This window comes from Macrotis lagotis, chromosome 6 (assembly GCF_037893015.1).
Source record: "Macrotis lagotis isolate mMagLag1 chromosome 6, bilby.v1.9.chrom.fasta, whole genome shotgun sequence".
Classification (NCBI taxonomy): Eukaryota; Metazoa; Chordata; class Mammalia; order Peramelemorphia; family Peramelidae; genus Macrotis; species Macrotis lagotis.
Window position 1 is genome coordinate 28,178,413 of NC_133663.1, and position 20,073 is coordinate 28,198,485.

At 42.2% G+C, this 20,073-nt stretch overlaps 1 protein-coding gene across 2 annotated transcripts in view; it reads right to left on the reverse strand.

Moving 5' to 3' along the window:
• GOLIM4 (golgi integral membrane protein 4) overlaps positions 1 to 13,022 on the reverse strand; it is a 101,303-nt gene extending 88,281 nt beyond the window's left edge. For both annotated transcript variants that reach the window (XM_074190860.1, XM_074190859.1), the window contains exon 1: positions 12,808 to 13,022. In XM_074190860.1, the coding sequence (XP_074046961.1) occupies positions 12,808 to 12,994 (187 nt within the window). In that variant the 5' untranslated portion in view covers positions 12,995 to 13,022. The remainder of the gene's footprint in view (positions 1 to 12,807) is intronic.
• Positions 13,023 to 20,073: the final 7,051 nt, after the last annotated feature.

Below are 20,073 nucleotides of genomic sequence, written 5' to 3' on the forward strand. Positions count from 1 at the left end.
AAATCACAAGCCTAGCTTAGAACAGCAGCTGCAACAAAATATCATAATTGTTGAGAAATTATCATGTATTTTTTCACTCCATCACACAGGAGAGAGAAGGTATGAAGGTGGACAGATCTGGATTCAAGTCCTCTCTGTCATCCAGACTAGATTTGTGGTCCTGTACAAGTCATCTCTCAGTGTTTAGGTAACCCCTAACTATAAATTATACACAAGTTGTGAATCTGCATCTGGGAAGACACCTACCTACCTCAACAGTTTTCCTCACACCAAAGGGATCACAAGACTAGACTCAAAAAGACAAATATTGCCTCTGCCTCCTTTAAGGCTCTGCTATTCACATGAGCTGTTACACCTCCAATGCATGGATCAAAACCCCACAGCACCTTAGAGGATGGATGGCCAAGAAAGACTGCAGCTGAAATATGTCATCCCCTTGAAGCCGTGCTTCTAGTGATAAACTTTTCAAAGTTAGATGAGGCTGTAATCTCAGGTGGCATACACTCATGTCTGGGAGAAACCTGTGGAAAACTTTTCATAGTCTGTAGACCCTAAAGATGTTTCCATTCATGAGCAGAGACTTTGAGAATTCAGAATCACATGGGCCAAAAAGCCAAAGCAGTCAATTAAATGGTCCTAGATTTAGAGTAGGAAAGGATGCTGAGACCTTGAGACCAGTTCCCCTCTCCCCCATATCTCACAAATTATAGTTAGGGGTTACCTAGACACTGAGAGATGACTTGTACAGGACCACTGAGGCAAAGAGGGATTAAATGACTAGTTCAGAGTCATACAGCCAATAAGTATCTGAGGTGAGAACTGATACCTAGGTCTTTCTGATCCCAAACTCAGATTTTATTCATTATACTATGATGCATTGTTGTAACCAAAGCCTTCCCTGATTGGAGGTCAAAGCTCCTAAAAAGCAGGCATACTTCATCAATTAAGTGTCTTGGCTACTTTTGCCAGATTAATGAAACCTATGGACACATTCTTAGAAGAGTTTGTAAATACATAAACTAAACCACATAGGATTACAAAGGGAATCTACTATATTGAAGTACAATTGGCAAATATTTAAAAAGAAATCTCCACGTTCTCAGACCCCTGTTTAAGAACCAATGCTACAGAGAAAGCATTATGGAAGCTAAGGCTAAACAGTGGCAGGAGATCCCAGAAGACCGTAGGCTAAAGTAAAGGGTCATGAATTCCAAGTCATTATCGTAACATCATTGACTAATATTTCCCAAGGACTGATGTGCTCATTATTGAAGAGAACACATAAAACAGGCCCTCCCTGCTCTCTGGAGACTTGGCAGGAGCTCGAAGAAAATGCAAAAGCTTAGATATCAGGGACTTCTATTACTGAGATAACCAGTTACAATATACCAGCAATAAGTGATGTGGAAAAGATAAGCAGCGTGTCCCATTTGCAGTCTGCAGAAATACAGGTTGGTACAATGCCTCACCAACTCAGAGATTTGGGTTTTTTGGCTTTGTTTTCTGTTGTTATTTTAAATATTAAGTCTCTTAGTTTCATCCTTTTGTTGAGAAAATATCATTTCAGAAATAACTAAAAAGAGGATCATTTTATTCATAGTTTCATAAATAGCTATTAGAATTTAAGCACCTGGGGGCGGCTGGAGTCAGGAGTACCTGGGCTCAAATCCGGTCTCAGACACTTAATAATTACCTAGCTGTGTGACCTTAGGCAAGCCACTTAACCCCATTTGCCTTGCAAAAACCTAAAAAAAAAAAAAAAGACTTCTGAATTTAAGCACCTGCAGCAGAAATTCTGTAGTTTAGGCAACTAAGTAGTTAGGTGGAGATCATTTTTGGGAAGATCCCAGTTCAAATACAACCTCAGACATTTACTGGCTGAAAGACCCTTCAGTCTTAACTTCTTCCTGTTAAAATGGAAATAATAATGACACCTACCTCTCAGGGTTATGTGAGAATACCATGAGATAATGTCTGTAGAGCACTTTGCAAACTTTAAAAAATGATTCAGATATCAGCTATTTTCATATTCCTATCCCTAAAGCAGGACATGACCTGTCATAAATCCCTGATACCCATTAGGCCATCCTGGTGGACATAAGCTCCTTCTTGAGTTTCTTCCCACATCACTTTAAAAGTAGTTTACTTGGGAAGAAACTCATAAAGAATTAAGAGAAACTGGTTTGGAAAGTGACAAAGACAAATGAGCAAGACCAGTAGAATAAAAATGATAAGAAAACTAGATATAAAGATATCATCAGTACATTGATCTGTCATTCAGTGACCAATCTTGACTTCACCAGACTCATGGTGATGAAACATGTCTCCCATTTCTCCAAAGAGAGGTGGGAGGCTAGTGGTGTGGATGTATGTAAGTATGTATGTATGTGTGAATGTATGTAAGAATATATGTGCATACATGAATTTATTGCTATGTTTGTTATATATTATCAAAGGAATCACTGGAAAAGTGAGAGTGATGTCAAAAAATTTACAAAAAATAATTTCATCTCAACCCATGTGAAAAAAAAATTACCACTACATGGCTAAAACTCCCCCCCCTTGATCTTCAAAAGAAAAATGTAAGGGTCAATTCACCATTCTCCTTTTTAAGGGTGGATAATTTAATCTACTCAGTTTAAAGCAGTGATTAACTATTAGTGCTCATAGAATGGACCTGTCTATTCAGTTCTGAGTAATATTGAGACCATGTTCCATATTATGAGCCAGAGCAAGAGAATCTTAGCACCACCACCTCCTACGTCTCTGCCCCCAAGGAGAAGAGCCTAGTGGAGTTGTTTTTATGGAGGGTGTGGAATTTTATTGGAGATAGTGCTGAGACTAATGAGGCAGCAGAAAGGAGACAAGCTGGGGAAGGGAGTGATCCATCTGCCAAGAGGAGCAGGGAGCAGGAGAAGCAGAAGACTTAGTCTCAGGTCCACTAAAATTCAAGTGTGTGTGTGTGTGTGTGTGTGTGTGTGTGTGTGTGTGTGTGTGTGTGTGTGTTGTCTGTGTGTGTCTGTGTCTCTGTCTGTCTGTGTCTGTGTCTATCCGTGTCTATGTGTGTGAGATGCTTCAAAAATGCTCCAAATAGAATGGTTCAGGTACCAATTTTGAAGAAATCAGAAGGGGCAGCCAGGTGGAAGAGTGAATAGAGCACCGGCCAAAGAGTCAGGAGGACCTGAGTTCAAATCTAACCTCAGACACTTAATAATTACCTAGCTGTGTGACTTTGGACAAGTCACTTAACCTCACTGTCTTCAAAAAAAGGAATCAGAAGAAAACATATCTCTACTTTCTGATGAAGACTGCAAAAATATAGACTAGAAAAGGAAAAAAGCCACCAAACTTATGTGAACCTAAGTTAATACTTAGGGGATGAAGCTGAGTCAAATGACCAAATGAATTTGTTTTTATCCTTAAGACAAAGAAGATAAAGACAGTGGATGAAAATTTTTATGTCAAAGTAAAATTTTGTGTAAATACATACAATACAGTTTTATATATTATATATTTTAAAGTATAATTTTATTTGTAATATATTTCAAGGTCAAATCATATATAACTTTGTGTGTATTATATATATAAATATATGTGTAGCTAGCTTTCTATCTATTGAATAGATAGATATAGATATATAAATAGATAAATTTCTTCAACTGACGTGTCTGGCCTCTTAATATTGAGTTCTTAAGAATCTGGTAGAGTGGATAACGCATTGGATTAGTGGTCAGTTAAGATGTGGCTTTTAATTCTTCCTTGGACACACACTGGCTGCTTCACACTAGACAAAATCACTTTACCCTCTGGGTTTCAATTTCATTTGTAAACCAGGAATAATCATAGTACCTTTACCTCAGAGGATTGAGGTAAGGATCAAATGGGTGGTGAAACATTTTGAAAATTTTAAAGGGCTATTAAAAATGAGCTATTATTTTTCATAACTATCACAGGATCTCTAAATAGCAGGAAAAAATATGAAATGATTTAGTGCTTTGGGGACCCTAATATATAATCACTCTACTACAAGACTATTACCCACAATGACTTGTATACAATCAGATAGGAAAAGGAAATTATCCAGTTACAAACAGAAAAAGAATGAATGAAAGAAAGAAAAAAATCACTGTCTAGTGTCAGATTTTCTGGTTCAAATCCCTATGTAATCTCTGTACATCATTTCCTCATCTGAAAATTAAGAGATTGCTACCCAATTGATAAATGGTGAAAGGATATGAACAGGTAGCTCTCAGATGAAGAAATTAAAGCTATCTATAGCCATATCAAAAAATGCTCTAAATCATTATTGATCAGAGAAATGCAAATTAAAACAACTCTAAGGTACCACGTCACACATCAGATTGGTCAATGGAACTAAAAAGGAAAATGATCAATCCTGGAGGGGATGGATGTAGAAAAATTGGGGCACTGATGTATTGTTGGTAGAATTGTATAATAATTCAATGTTTCTGGAGAACAATTTGGAATTATGCCAAAAGGGTAATAAAACTGTACATATCATTTGATTCATTAATAGCACTACTAGGTCCCTATCCCAAAGAGATCATAAGAAAGTGTAAAATGTCCACAGGTACAAAACTATTTACAGCATCTCTTTTTCTAGTAGTAAAGAACTGGAAACTGGGGAATGGCTGAGCAAATTATGGTATATGAATGTGATGGAGTACTATTGTTCTGTAAGAAATCTTGAGCAGTCGGATTTCAGAAAAGCCTAGAAAGATTTGCATGAGCTGATGCTGAGTGAAGTGGTAGAACCAAAAGAACATTGTACATATTAACAGCAACACTGTGTGTAGATAAAATATGTTGGACTTGCTCTTCTCGGTACAATAATCAGAGTCAATTCTAAAGGATTTATGATAGAGAATACCGTCTACATCCAGAGAAGGAACTATGGAGTCTGTATGAAAACCAAAGTATACTATTTTCAGTTTTTTTCAATTTGCTTTATGTTTTAATTTATTTTCCTCTTATGTTTTTCTTCTTTTTTCTGACTCTTCTTTTACAATATGATTTATATGGAAATATACTTTACATACATGTACATGTATAATCTATATTAGATTATTCTCTGTCTAGATGAGTGAAGGAAAGAAGAAAGAAAAATTATGGAATTCACAACCTTACAAAAATGGATAGTTGAAAACTATATTTACATTCAGTTGGAAAAATAAATAAAATTATTTAAAAAATAAAATCAGAGATTACACCAGAAGCCTCTAAGATCCCTTGTAGCTCTATAACTAGGATCCAAAGGAGAGGAAGGATTTTGAAAGAAAGTGTGCCGATCCTCCATTAGAGGGGCAAAAGACACAACAGAGTTCACTGGTATAAATGAAATAGTAAATGGCCAAGAGGTAGAAGGCGGGTGTACTGGGTGGAGACTCTTCAGAGAAACTTAAACAAGAAGGGCACCAGGGGAAGTGATAGATAAGCTGCAATGGTCAATGGTGAAAGGAGTACAAATACAGGGAAAAGAAAACAGAGCCAAGAGATAAATATCAAGGAATAGATTCAACACAATGAATATTTAGTGAATACTCTTAAAGAGCCAGTACTGATCTAGACTGATTGTATTATGATCCCTATCCTTAAAGAGCTCAGTCTTTGGGTAAAACAAGTAGGAGCTATACCTTGACCAAGGACAAGGAAACAAATGGGGGGGGGGGGGTAGTTACAATGAAGTTAGTATTAAACTAGATTTCTTTTAGATCAGAATATGAAGAGAAAAAAATGTTAGAAAGAGGATGGTACCAGATCATGAAGGACTTTGACTAACAAGATGAATGACCTGGACTTGGGAAAAGAACCTCATTAGAATTCTATAGGAGATAGCCATTACAGGTTAGGTCATTAGCATGCTAAGTGGTAGGTTTGGAGGATCCTTTATGATACCCTTACACTTTAAGACCAATAAATCCTGAAAATTAAAAAACAAAGACTAATAGATCCTTCCCTTTTAAGGTTACTTTCTATTTACTCTATGTTACTTGTCCAACCCTAGAGTACATAGAATGGGATGGAAAAGGAAAAAGAAAGGAGGTAGAAGCTTTTAGAGTTACTGAGGACCACCACTGCCAGGATTTCAGAATCACAAGCCTAGCCTCTGAAAACCAGAGAAACAATGGTCTAGTTCCAAAGAGTGCTTCACATTTACAGTGAACTTCCATCTCTAGGTACCTGGGTCAGCAGAAGGCCTGTTTTGAAGGGAACTTGAGTTCATCACAGGTCTTAACCTTTAGCCTCCCAGTGATGCTTGTGACTGGGATAAACTCTGACCTCAAAGACTCTTAAGATCAAGAGTCTGGAGCCCTGTTCTTTCTCATGACTGTCATTTTAGGATGGGGCTCCAAGAAGACAGTCCTGATGCTTTAACCTTTCCTTCCTATATGCTAAGATCTGTCCTAAACTAGGCAAACACTAGCAAACCAGATAAGCCCTGCCCTCAAGCAAATTACTTTTTCCCCCCCAAAATCATCCATTTTATTTTTTTTACATTCATCCATATGCATATGTATATTTTTAAGTTCCACCCTCCCTTCCCACCCCCCTCCCCTCAATGGTGAACAATCAAGCTAATATTGTACATAAATATTTTCAATAAACATGTTTACAGATTAGTCATTTTTGGCATGAGAAATTAGGATTAAGGGAAAGAGATACATAAGAGATAATTTTATAAAGTGTTCATCAGATTCTGAAGGGGGTGTGTGTGTGTGTGTGTGTGTGTGTATATGTGTGTGTTGTTTAGTTTTTCTTCCTCTGGATGGGGATAACATTGTCCATGGCTGGTCTAATATGGTTGTCCTAGCTCTCTGAACTGCTGAGAGGAGCAGCTTATGTTTTGATAGGGAAGTGGGAGCTAGGGAAGGGTGTATTGGAGAGGAAAGTCGGAAGAGTGATTGGACTAACAAGACAATTGTCTGAGAGGATTTTGCCAGGAAAGGTAGTAATTGATTTGAATACTGTTCTCAGTGTTACAGCTGAAAGGTGGACGGAGAATAAGAGAGGTGAAATGCTTACCAGAAGCCACTAAAGCAGAACCCTTCCCCTACCACATCTCCCCTGGTACAACTGGATATCCCATCCAGTCCCCAATCTCTTCAGCCCCCCTGTTCTTTTGGATCCTCCAGACAATGTCCTAGCCCCCCATTTTCAATAAACTCCCCTTTATCCTGAATCTCAAGCTTAGACTACCACAAAGGCCTCCTAATTTGTAGGACATGCTCTCACAGAGAGATGCTTTTAGTTTTTGTGGTTCTACCATCTCCTTTTCATATGGCTGATATACAGTATTGCATTCTGGCAATCCAAGATGAGTAAAAAACAAAACAAAAACAGAAAACTGCTTTCTTAGAAAACTGAATAATTGGGGAACTGATAACAGAAACACTTGAGGACTCCAAATTCTACTGCCTGTAAGCAAAACTAAAGTAGAAGAGAAGAAAGAGATGAGCAATGAAGGGGAATATTTTACTATATCTATACAACCTGAAATGTTTCTTATTACAGTGCACAGAGAAATACAAAACTTAATGAAAGCCCTGCTTTCAAAGGGCTTACAAGCTAGCTAGGAATGGAGAGGAGCTGGGGATTGAAGAAAGAATATTTCAAACCAAATAACTAAGGATGAGGACAAGAACACTTGTGAGTTAGTTCAATGACACCGTTAATTCCAAGACAAGGGATGTCCTTGACCCGTGCAGGCTAGCACCTTCTCTGTAACATAGTCTTTGATGGCTAAATTTAAATAACTCCTTCTGGGTTTCACAGCTAGTGTGAGTCAAAGGCAGGAACTGAATCCAGGTCCTCCTACATCCAAGACAAGCTCTGTCTAATTATGCCTTCTGTTTCTACAACTAATAGCTATGATGTAAAAAAAAAAAAAATAATAATATAATATATATATATATATAATATATTAAGTGCTGCTTCAAAAGGGTACAATAGAACTTATCACATTACAGGCTTCTCTAGACTAGTGAGAGGGAATCCATCCTTTCCCCCAAGTCTCTTACCCAATCTCCCAATGATACTTTGCTTCCCATGTAACAAACCTCTGACTTTTACCACTTCACAGTAAAATACTGATGGGGTCCTTAATGTCCCTAAGACTCAGACACAAAATCACAGCCTTGCAGCTGGGAGTATAGGGATTACCTAGTACAATCACCTCCTTTACAGATGAGGAAACTGACATTCAGACATAAAATGGCCTGTCCAAAATTATACAGTAGTAGGAAGAAGAGCCAAATTTCTAACCCAGGTCATGTGCTTCAAAATCCAGGTGTCCCTCCCACTATAACAGGAGGTTTCCAGTTGAATCATGTTGCAAAAGTGTGGGCTGAATGTAAGGGATTGACTATATTCCCACCGACTGAAAATAAAATAAAAAACAAAAACCAGACCCCAGCACTACAGACTGAGTTTTCCTGTATTTTTTAAAAGGAAAGGTTTTACAATTATCTTCTTTAACTTCATCTCGTCAATCCACAAAAGAAAGATTAAATCTAAAACTACATATAACCCTAAGAGCATATGTTTTGATGAACCAAGGGCCTTCCCTGGTGGATCCCTATTGGCCCCTCTTAGTAAAAACGGCATTTTTCCAGAGACAGTTAAAAATAAAGTCCCAATCTACCGAAAACCCAGGTAGTTCACAAAGCAAAATAAATGAATGAATTAAAAATACAACAAGAAGCACTGTTCCAGAGTTCAAGCTACCAGTGAGCTAGCTACACAGGGGCCGCCCAAAAGCTTTGGCCTAATTTTGCAATGCTACTTCTGTTGCCCTCTTGTCACTATTACAACATCCCAATTCAGGAGGAAATAACAGATTTGATGAAAGACTGCTCTTTAAGTCTACCTCCCTCAAAACTTTTACAAGCTGTATTTCCCCCTTTTCATATTCCCACCTTCTGTCCTACAAAGGTATCCTATGGCTAGTCTGCCTCCTGCTACGCTCCCCTGCCTCAGCTCCCAAATGAAGCAAGGATGAGAAAAAAACCCCAATCTATTTTCAAATATCCAATAGGACAAACAGGAAGAAAGAACCAATTCATTAATTAAGAGCTCAGTCATCAAATTCTGGCAGCAGCTGTTAAGGAGATTTAGCTAGCTGGGCAGAGGGAGGAACTGGGGTCCCTCTTGGTTGGCTGGTTTTGCTTTCCAAGCCAAATCAGATCCAGAGGGTTGAGGAAGAAATCCACAGAAGAGGGCTTATGAGTGTCCTCGCCTGGGTTCAGAATGTTTCAGTGGGGCTGGAGGGAGAGGGGGGCCGGCTGAAAGAGGACTCAGACTCTGTTCTCTCCAGGAGTCTAGCCAAGGAATCCGAGAGCACCTACAGCCCTCCCCTTTCCTTCCTCTTCTCTCCACTTTTATGAAAACCTATTTCTAAAGCACCAGTTGGACTTCTAAGATAAGTTTGGTGCAACCTGATCCAAGGAAGCAAGCCGGAAAGAAACCGGTGACTAATAAATCCCCACCCCTCATACCAACAGTAATAACTCATGGGTCAATTCACCCAGTTAAAAAAGAAAAAAGAAAAGTTAAAAGCCAGAATGCAAAAAGCAGATCTCTCCTGAGCCCTAGGCCAGCTCACAGATGGATGGAGCCTATAGCTATGAGGTTTCTATTTGCTAAAAATACCTTGCTTTCTTCTAATTTGGCCAAAGCAAAACATGTAGGCAAATGGGTGAGTTTAATTTTCTCTTCTGTCTTAATATTTTTTTTAATTAGAAAAGGCATCCAGAAGAGCTAAAGTGACCTGAAGGCATTGCTTTAATGTGTCTCTCTAACAATCCTCAACAAGATTCAAGCCAGAATTTATTAAGAAACTCTTTGGCGTGAAATCCCAGGCAGGGGAGATGAGGACATTAAACAAAACTCTCCCGCCCCAGGGAGCTGATATTCTACTCTACTCAATGTATACTGGCCGGCGGATACAGTCAGACGGTAAACTCGTTACAAAGCTCTGTCCAAAGGGATGGGATGAAAAGAAAAGAAAAATAATTCCAGCCTCGCCTCTCGGGGAAGAGACACTGAAATGGAGCAGACAACATGTAAACATCTCCATACAGTGGGAGATCCAGGCAGAGTTTATGAAGGCAATTTGAACGTTATCTTGCAGGAAAGGGTCTGTCAAAAGGTTCCTTACAAATCTCCCACACATTTGTTTAAAAGTGACACCAGGTAGGAAACAGCTATAAAGTAACCATGGTTTAAAAGACTTCAAAGTCTCCAAAGGTTAAATGACTCTTTCCCACTAGGACCATTTACCATACATAGTGTTTATTTAGAGCCCATGCATTATTTATATGATTTTGACACTTCCATTAGATATATTGATGGAGAGAAGCAGGAGTGAGTCTGTGGTGTGGCTGGGAAAGTGATCAATTAAACTCTGGGTCCAGAAGACCCATTTTTGAAAAGAAGCCATATGGGACACACCAAAGGTAACCAGTGAAGGCAAACAAGTCATTAAGCGTCATATGGAATATGCACTGCAAACATTCCAAACCTCTCCAATCCATCTGCCCTGACAAGCTGAAGGGAAAGCCAAACCAGGAGGTGCAACTCACAGTGGATTTGCCATTTGCTTAGAGCAAGGGATCAGGGCTGCATTTTGAAATGTTCAATTCCTAGCTACATCAGTATTAGCAGGTCCTGTGGCAATGACCCCTTTGTTCTCCTCTGGATTCCTCAACCACACAGATCCAATGGATCCAAGCAAAAAGACACAACTTGAAAAAAGCATGGAGGCAGCCTGGTTGTGCAGTGGATAGAGCATATAGACCCTAGAGTCAGGAGGACCTGAGTTCAAATCTGACCTGAGACCACTTAATAATTAGCTGGCTGTGTGACCTTAGGCAAGTCACTTAACCCACTGCCTTGTGAAAGGAAGGAAGGAAGAAAGGAGGGAAGGAAGGAAGGAAGGAAGGAAGGAAGGAAGGAAGGAAGGAAGAAAGAAAGAAAGAAAGAAAGAAAGAAAGAAAGAAAAGAAAAGAAATGGGAAGGGCATCTAACCTCTTCCTTTCCCACTACATCCTAACGTCTCCTTTCAAGGCTCAAGGTCATCCTACAACAGGGACCATACTTGATTTCACCTAAAGTTACTTCTCCCTCTGATTACTTTGGGTTTTTTTTTAATTTGTATATGTAATGTATTTAGTTATCTCAAAAGTAAGCTCTGAGAGGGCAGGCATAGTCTGTTTTGTCTTTGGTCTCTGCATACCCAGCACATTAAGGAGAGTGGGCATTTCAGAGGATCACACATTAGGAATTGAAAGAAACCTAAGAAACTATGTGAGTCCAATCCATTACTCCAAGATGCCAGGACAACAAATGTTTGGTGAATTGCTAAGGTTTGGAATTCAGTTAGGAGAGCAAAAGGTGGTGGGATGGAAACCTTTAGGAATTTTAAGGTAAGCAACCTGGGGGTTCGAATACTGGCTGGGTCACTTTCCTATGTATACAGGTCACATGACTTCATGTTTCCAGACCTCAGTTTCCCTGTTTCAAAAATGAGGACTCTGGGTCAGATAATCTCTCAAATCCCTTCCAGCTTTAGATTTCTCTCCTGATAATCCAGAAACAAAAAACCAGATCCGCTTCCTGCCTACTTACATCGCTGGAAAAGAAGGGGCTCGGACTAACTTGATCCTTAAGGAAGGAGCTTTTCCAGCAGCAGATCCGGAATGCCATTCTAACCCTCGGCCTCTAACCTTCTCCCAGGAGACTCGAGGAACTGAGTAGCCGGGTCGGGTGGCCCGATGGTAAAGGGGGCCGGGAGGGACTCAGCATCCACAGTCCCGGCTCTCTGTCTCAAGTCACGCTAACACGGCTGTCTAAATCCCAGGCAGAAATCCAAGTTTTGGTCGGGGATTGTGTGTCCCTGTGTGTGAGCGTGGAGACAGCGAGACAGACAGAAAGGGAGGGAGAGACTGAGAGAAAAGTATAGGAGAGAGAGAGACAGACAGACAGACAGACAGTGAAACAGACAGAAAGGGAGGGAGAGACTGAGAAAAGTATAGGAGAGGGGGAGAGACAGAGAGAGAGAGACAGAGACAGACAGAAAGAGGGAGAGAGAGACAGGCAGTGTGAAACAGACAGAAAGGGAGGGAGAGACTGAGAAAAGTATAGGAGAGGGGGAGAGAGGGGGAGAGACAGAGAGAGAGAGAGACAGAGACAGACAGAAAGGGAGGGAGAGACTGAGAAAAGTATGGGGGGGGAGAGAGAGAGAGAGAGAGAGAGAGAGAGGAGTAGAAGGAGTGGGTGAGAGAGGAGAGAAAGAGGCAGACGGAGGAGGGAAAGAGAAAGAGAGAGAGAGAGACAGAGACAGACAGAAAGGGAGGGAGAGACTGAGAAAAGTATGGGGGGGGAGAGAGAGAGAGAGAGAGAGAGAGAGAGGAGTAGAAGGAGTGGGTGAGAGAGGAGAGAAAGAGGCAGACGGAGGAGGGAAAGAGAAAGAGAAAGAGAGAGAGAGAGACAGAGACAGACAGAAAGGGAGGGAGAGCCTGAGAGAAAAGTATAGGAGAGAGAGAGAGAGAGAAGTAGAGGAAGTGGGTGAGGGAGGAGAGAAAGAGGCGGAAAGAGAGAGAGACAGTGAAACAGACAGAAAGGGAGGGAGAGACTGAGAGAAAAGTATGAGAGAGAGAGAGAGAGAGAGAGAGAGAGAGAGGAGGAGAGAGGGTGCGGGAGGAGGCAGAGGCGGGCGGCGGAGGGAGCGCGCGAAGCCCGGGCGGAGCGGCGGCCAGGGCGGCCAGGGCGGGCCGGCCGGCCCGGTACCTTGGAGCTGCGCCGACAGGGCCTCCTGGTGCTGCTGGTACTTGAGCGCCACGGCCTGGGCCCGGCGCAGCTGGCTCTGCAGCTCGCGGTGCAGCAGGGCCCCGTAGAGCAGGGCCAGGCCGGCGCCCAGCAGCAGCAGCGTCTGCGCCACGCGCTTCTGCCTCCGCGAGCACATCCCGTTGCCCATGGTCCCGGCCGGGCGGGCGCGGGGCTCCCCTGCGCCCCGGGCGCCTCAGCGGCGGCGGGGGGCGGCGGGCGGCGGCGGCGGCGGCGGCGGCATCGGGCCGGGGGGCGCCCCGGGGCCCCGCGCCGGGCGGCGGCAAACTTGGCGGGAGCGCGTCCCGCGGGGGGCTGGCGGGCCCGGGCCGGGGCCGGCCCTCGGGGCGCCCGGAGGAGGGCGGGAGCCGGACAAAGGGGCGCGGGGCCGCTCAGCCGGGGCGCATGGCGCGGGGCCGGACGCGGGGCCGGGCTCGGGGCCGGACGCGGGGCCGGGCTCGGGCCGGACGCTGCGCGGGGCCGGGCCGGACGCGGGGCCGGACGCGGGGCCGGGCTCGGGGCCGCTGGGCCGGGAGGGCCGCCGCCGCCGCCGCCGCTTCGGCCGCTGCCTCTGGGCCGGCCCGGGCCGCCCGGCCTCCCCCCGCACTGACGTGTCGGCCCCCCCGGCCCCGCGGCCCCGGCCCTGGGGATTCCGGGAGGAAGTCCCGCGCGCGGCCCGCCGCTCATTGGGCCGGGCCGGGCGGCCCCTCCCCCCGGGGGGGCAGGGCCCCGCGCCATTGGGCGCCCGCTTTGCCCGTCCGGCCGGAGCGCTCGGGAGGCCCGCCCCCGGGCCGGCTGGGGGGGTGGCGGGGCGGGTGCCCACGTGGAGCCTGCGCCCGGGCGGGGGGCGCGCACGTGGGGGGCCGCGGGCCTGCGGAGGTGTGCGCCCCTCTGGCGGGGAGCCGCGGCCCCGGAGGGCCACCCCCGCCGAGCCGGGCCCGGGCAGCCCCCCGGGGGGCCCGACCCCAGGCTAGGGGGCTGCGGCCGCCAGAGAGGCCGGGCCGGCCGGCGGAGCCCCGAACGGGACGGAAAGTCCGGAGCCCAGGAAGCAGGCCGAGTTTGCGGCGTCCGAGCCGGCCCGGCTCCCCACCCTTGTCCACGCACCGGACAGCCGCCTCAGGGCAGAGCGGAGCCCGGAGCCGGGCCAGCGGGGCTCCGGCCAGCGGGGCTCCGGGCCGGCCGGGCTGCGGCAGCTGCCTGCTCCGGGGGGACCGCTCTGTGGTACACGTGGGGGGGCCTGTGTGAGACCCGCGACCACGTGCGGGCCCCCCCAGATCTGCCCGGGTCAAATGGGACGGCAGTGAGAAGGGAGGTCGCGGGACGAAGCGTCTCCCCAAACATCGTAAAAAGTAAACCCGACAAACCATCTGTCATTTCTGTAGATTCCCGTTATTTCCCACAGAAACAGGCAGAATTTGCATGTTTTCGCCCCAAATAGAGGAAAAATGAGAGAGGAGGGAAGTGCGCCTCATCTCAGATTGCAATCCCTCACCCACTGGCTGGAGCCTGCGGTTATTTCTCTGTGTGTCACCGGCGGCGTGTTCCTAGACTCTCTTATCATAAATACTCATTTGCCCTCGTCTAGCTGGTGTGTATGATATTTCCTGTTGCTGCTCTTGGTTTCAACCACTTGAAATACCGTGAGGTGAGGCAGGCAAGAGAGCGATATCGGAAGGGAGCCTGTAGGTGCTCCTCATTCCCAGCTCCTATCGGTCTGATGAACCGGACACACTGTAATTTGTCTCAGACATACCGATTTCATGTTCATCTTTGATAAAAAGAAAAAAGACAAGAACCAACCAATAGTTCACATTCGAACCCTCAGACTTGTCTTGCCTCTCCAGACATGAACCCGACAACCCGTCTCTGGATTGCAGTCTCAACAGTTAACAGAGTTCAGAGGCCCTTGGAAATCATCCTGTTAGTGGTAAAAAGGAGGGGAGGAGGGGAAAATGAGCTCTTGTTACCCAGGGATAGAATAGAACAATTTTATAAACAAACTTCATAGACTGAAATGAGTTTGCATTCCTTTCCTCATATATATTTAATTTATCGGTGGCAAGAAAGCGAGTTAAAGAAAACAGCATTTCCCAATTACATTGTAAAAGCAAGGAGTGTCTATTTTAGATAAAATAATTGAAACTTATTAGCAAAACTGGGAAACATTCACCACTACAAAAAGAAAATCAAATCTGCAGTGCAGGCATATTTTGAGATGCATATTTGGGGAGGGGATGAATTCAGGTTATGCATACCTATAAAATGATAATTATGTTTCTACCCTTGACCTAAATTCTAAGAAAAGTAAGCTATTTCCCAGATGCTTCCTTATTATTAGTGACATTCATTATATGCCCCATCATCTTAATCACATTCTGGCAGGATTTTTACTATTTATCCTTAATTGTAGTGAGCACTAGGAAATTCTTTAGAACGTAAAGGCAATTTGTTGTCATTGTTGAGTTGCATCTGACTTTTTTGTGAAACCATTGGAAATGGCAGGTACAGAAGTGATTTGCCATTTTGTTTTCCAGCTCCAACTTTTATAGATGAGGCAAACTGGATAATGTGACTTCCTGAGGGTCACATAGGTAGTAAGTGTCTGAGGCTAGATTTGAACTCCAGAAGATGTGTCTTCTTGATTCCAAGGTTAATGATCTATCTGCTGTGCCACATAGTTATCAAATTTTTATTTAGTGTCTACAAGGTAGATACTATGCTAAGCACTGGGGGATCAATTAATAAAAAGAAAGACAGATCTTGCCCTCAGGGAGCTTACAATCTAAAAGGGGAAACAACACACTAATGGAAGTAGGAGGAGGGCAGGGACTAAACTCTAAAGGTACCAGGTGCCAGGGCAGTTTGTTCTTGTATTTGAAAGCAGGCAGAGAAGCAGATGCTAAGTGGAGTGATCTGAGAGCCCATTTCTAGACTTTGTAAAGGAAAGAATTGGACAGTTTGGAATTCTACCCTTTAACCCTCCAATCAGGAAGAAGAAAAGGTTGAAAGGGATCAGATGATGACAATCAATGAAATAGCATTAATAGCATTGGAGATGACATTAGAAGTGATGGGAGAGATGAAGTTGAGTCCAGGCAGGGCAGAAGATGCAAAGTGAAGTAAATGTTTCTATCTTCTGTAAAAGAAGGTATTGGGAAGACTATATACAAAATGGGAAAAAATAATGAATCAGTCCCTGCCTTCAAAGAGCTTACGTTCTCCTGTGCAGGAGACTATATGCAAACAAGTAAATGTAAAATAAGATAAAGTTATCTCAAGAGGAAAAGCAGTAATAATTAGCAGGGCTAATCAATTAACTAGAATTTCTTAAGCCCTATGTCCTAGTAATTATATTCAGATTTGGGCTGCATCTGAGTTAAGCTTTGAATGAAATTAGGGACAGCAAAAGGTGGTTTGAAGAGGGATGGTGGTGATCTCGTAGAAGAGATGGAATGTGGTAGACATAGTCCAGCATGATCTTTTTGCTTGAAAAGTAGAATGGCTGAAGTGAGGAATTTAAGATAATTTGGAAATGTAAGCAGGAGCTGGGCAGGATTTTAAAGTACCAATGGATATTTTTTACAGATTATTCTAAAAACAATAGACAACTACTGAGGCACCTTTGATCTTCAAGAAGTTTCTTCTGGTACATGTGTGGAGCAGGGAATTCTGAAGGGAAGAGACTGGAAGGAGAACAATCAATCAAGATACTATTGCAATAGGATAGCTGGGTGGTAAAGTGGTTAGAGTACTGGCCCTGAAATCTTGAGGATCTGAGTTCAAATCTGGTCTCAGATTTACTAGATTACTAGCTGTGTGACCTTGGTCAAGTCACTTAATCCTGATCATTTTACATCTAGGGCCATCTCTAGTTGTCCTGATTCATATCTGACCACTGGACAAAGATGGTTCAGAAAGGAAAAAGTGAAGCTTGTGACTTAGCACAGCATCCCCTCATTCAAATCCAATTCACATACTTGTCATGATATCACCTCCCTGATGTCCTGGTCTTCTTTGAGAATGAAGGACAAATATCATCAGCAGCATCATGTGAGAGGTGATACAGTTCTAAATGAAGTCAAAGACTTAATAGAAGGGGGGAAAGAGCCAATGCCAGAGATATAAAGAGAAGTCACAAGTCTTGTCAACTGATTGGATGTGGGAAAGGAATGAGAGGAAGAGAGAGAGAGAAGGATCAAGAATGACTTGAAACTTGCCAAACAAGGGTGTTGGACAGAATAGTCGTATCTTCCACAGAACATGTGAGGAACCAGGTATGGGGTTAAGGGACTTGGACAAACCTACACATCAATTTGTAATGAAACCAGGGCCTGGGCCCCAGTCATCTGTACTTTCTCTTATACTGTCTATGGCATGTAGGACTAGAATAGCATTTTTCATTAACTTAGTAAAATAGTTACAGCAACAAGAATTTATCTGACATTTTAAAATAATTTGATGGTAGAAAAATCTTGTCCTAAATTATTCTTCTATTTAAAAATAAAGAATTGTAACTATTTTCTATAAACTTTTTCTGATTCCCCCAGATGCCAATACGTTCCCAAATTCTCTTATATTTGTTTTGTGTGTGTGTGTTTTGTGTGTGTGTGTGTGTGTGTGTATCATGGCATTAAAAAGTTTGAGACAAGTAATTTCTAGATAATTAATTATTTGATAACTAATGCTAGCATTTTATTAATAAAAGAAGTAAGTGACTCTCTCAAATGACAAAGACCCCTCAAGGTGATGAACTCACTGGTTATATGTCCTTGGAAGAGTGAGTGTTCCCAAGGGCAGCAATGAATTGATTGGTTTACAATTAACGAGAGAATTAATATTTACAATGAGAGGTAGTGATTGACAGAATATCAAGTCACTCTTGGAAAAAGAGACTATCACTGTATCCAGAATGCTCTCCCTCCCCAGTTCTGCATACTCTAGACAAAGAATCTCCCTCTGCTCAAACTTTCAAGAATGAGCAGAGATTCTCCTAAGGTTAGATGATCTAGGGAGGGTAAACTTTTGGCAGAGCTCAATGATGTCCTTCAAAGGCTGGACTGTAGAACAATGAAACAGGACTGGGAAAATAGGACTACTCCCATAATTGGTTATTAATTATCATTTCTCTTAATATGCTTGTCTATCTATCACTATTTGCCTGTGTGTCTGTTTAAATATTGATGAATAATAATGTGTTGTCCTTCATTCTCAAAGAAGGTCATGAAATCAGGGAGGTGATGCTTGACAAGCACAGGAACTCTATTTGAGGGAGGAGGGTTGTGCTAAATCACCAGCTTCACTTTCTCCTCCAGAGTCATTTTAGTCCAGTGACCAGATATGAATCAAGACAACTGGAGGTGACTGGATGTGAGGCAATCCAGATTGTGACTTGTCCGAGATACAGAGATCTCTGAAGAGATCTATATATTTATAGCTATAAATAAAGATATATACATCTAGATGTAGTTTATATCTCTTGATAGAATGTAAGCCCTTTGAGGCCAAGAATTGTTTCAATTTTATCTTTGTATCATCTATAACTAGCAGGTATCTGACACATAGTAGTTCCATAATAGATACCTATTAATTGAATGAATAATGATTATAATCTAACTCTTTGATGAGATTCTCTGCTATTTAGGTTCTGTTTGAAATTTTCCAGATGATATCTTCTTGTTCAATTCTCCCTAATGAAGAATCATTTTTTATCAATAAATGAAAATAGTCACAAATAATCCCACCCTAACCACAAGCCACCCCAAAATCCTATGGGAGATGAAATCTGATACTAGCATATGTAGCCATACCTGAAAGGAAATAATAAATTTATTTTATCTCAAAAACAAAATAGCAAACAAAGGAAAGTTGTCTCTAATAGCATTACAGTATCTATTTGGTTTTAGTAATAAGCAACAGAACCCATTGGAAAATCCTGATACTTTATAAACATATAATTACTCACAGTAAACCTCTGGTTCTTAGCCTCCAATTGTAGGCTCAGAAAGGATGCTTGCCTAGAGCCCACTGTCTGACTAGGCAGAATAGAATTGGCACAGGTGCTAAAATGTCATTCAATATTTTAGTCATAAAATTTGAAAGAGAACAAAAATTATTCCCTGAGGAATCCCATTATTTCAAATGCAAGAAATATTTAAAGTTGCCTATGGCAATCTTAGAATATTAAAACTCAAAGGTGAAGCATGCTATTAGATTCTGGAATTTTTTAGAAAAACCTTTTGGAGATGAAAGGAGGGGAGCCAAGACTTTATTAAAGGTAGAAAGGTAGTGTTTACCTACTTTTTCTTTTGGGTGTGGATCTGAGCTGTATTTTATGATTTCTTCTGAGCTTATTGCTATTCCTAATAAGAATAATTCTACTTTTGATACTATGATTATTTCTCATACCTTTATCAATGACAAATATTGGAATATTTGCATTTCTTTATTCTTTCAATAAATATTAAGCATTTATTATATACAATGTCTTCTGATAAGAAAACTAAGATAAATAAAATGTGATTCCTTACCTTCACGACAATAGTTATATGGGTGATAAGACATGTTTACAGGTAAATCTATTAAAATTAGAAAAAATTAAATATATAAAATGTGATAAAAGCTATATAAATCATATAGATGAATGGAACCTATTTACATGCTACATAAAGGACACTCTTGGATGCATAAGATATAAATATCCATATATACTACATATATACTCTATATGTGTACATCTCTACATATATACATGCATGTATGTGTGCGTATATAATATATGTGTACATATGCAGCTATATCTGTACATATATATATATATATATATATATATATATACATATTTATGTTATTCTATATGCTGATTTTTTTCTCTGAGTTGCCCATCCAATCACAAATCATAGTCTGGATAGCAGATAGTTTTCATTTCCTTTTATGTCTTAAGTTTCATTTTTTTTATCCTGCATAGATAGTTTGATCCAACCATTTTAAAGTAATTATAGTTTTTATTTTGGAAATTATTCAGTGCTGTAGGATGATGCAATTATTACCATGTTAGCCTCACACAGAAGCATATAGAGGATCTTACCATTTCTATATCTCAGGGGTTCATAAATGGGAAGCTGTTCATGGATAGATTTCAAAGGCTCAGTATGTGCCCCACCCTGCTAGGTGGTCTAGTGCATAGAGTACCAACCCTGGAGTCAGGAAGATCTGAGTTCAAATCCCACCTGA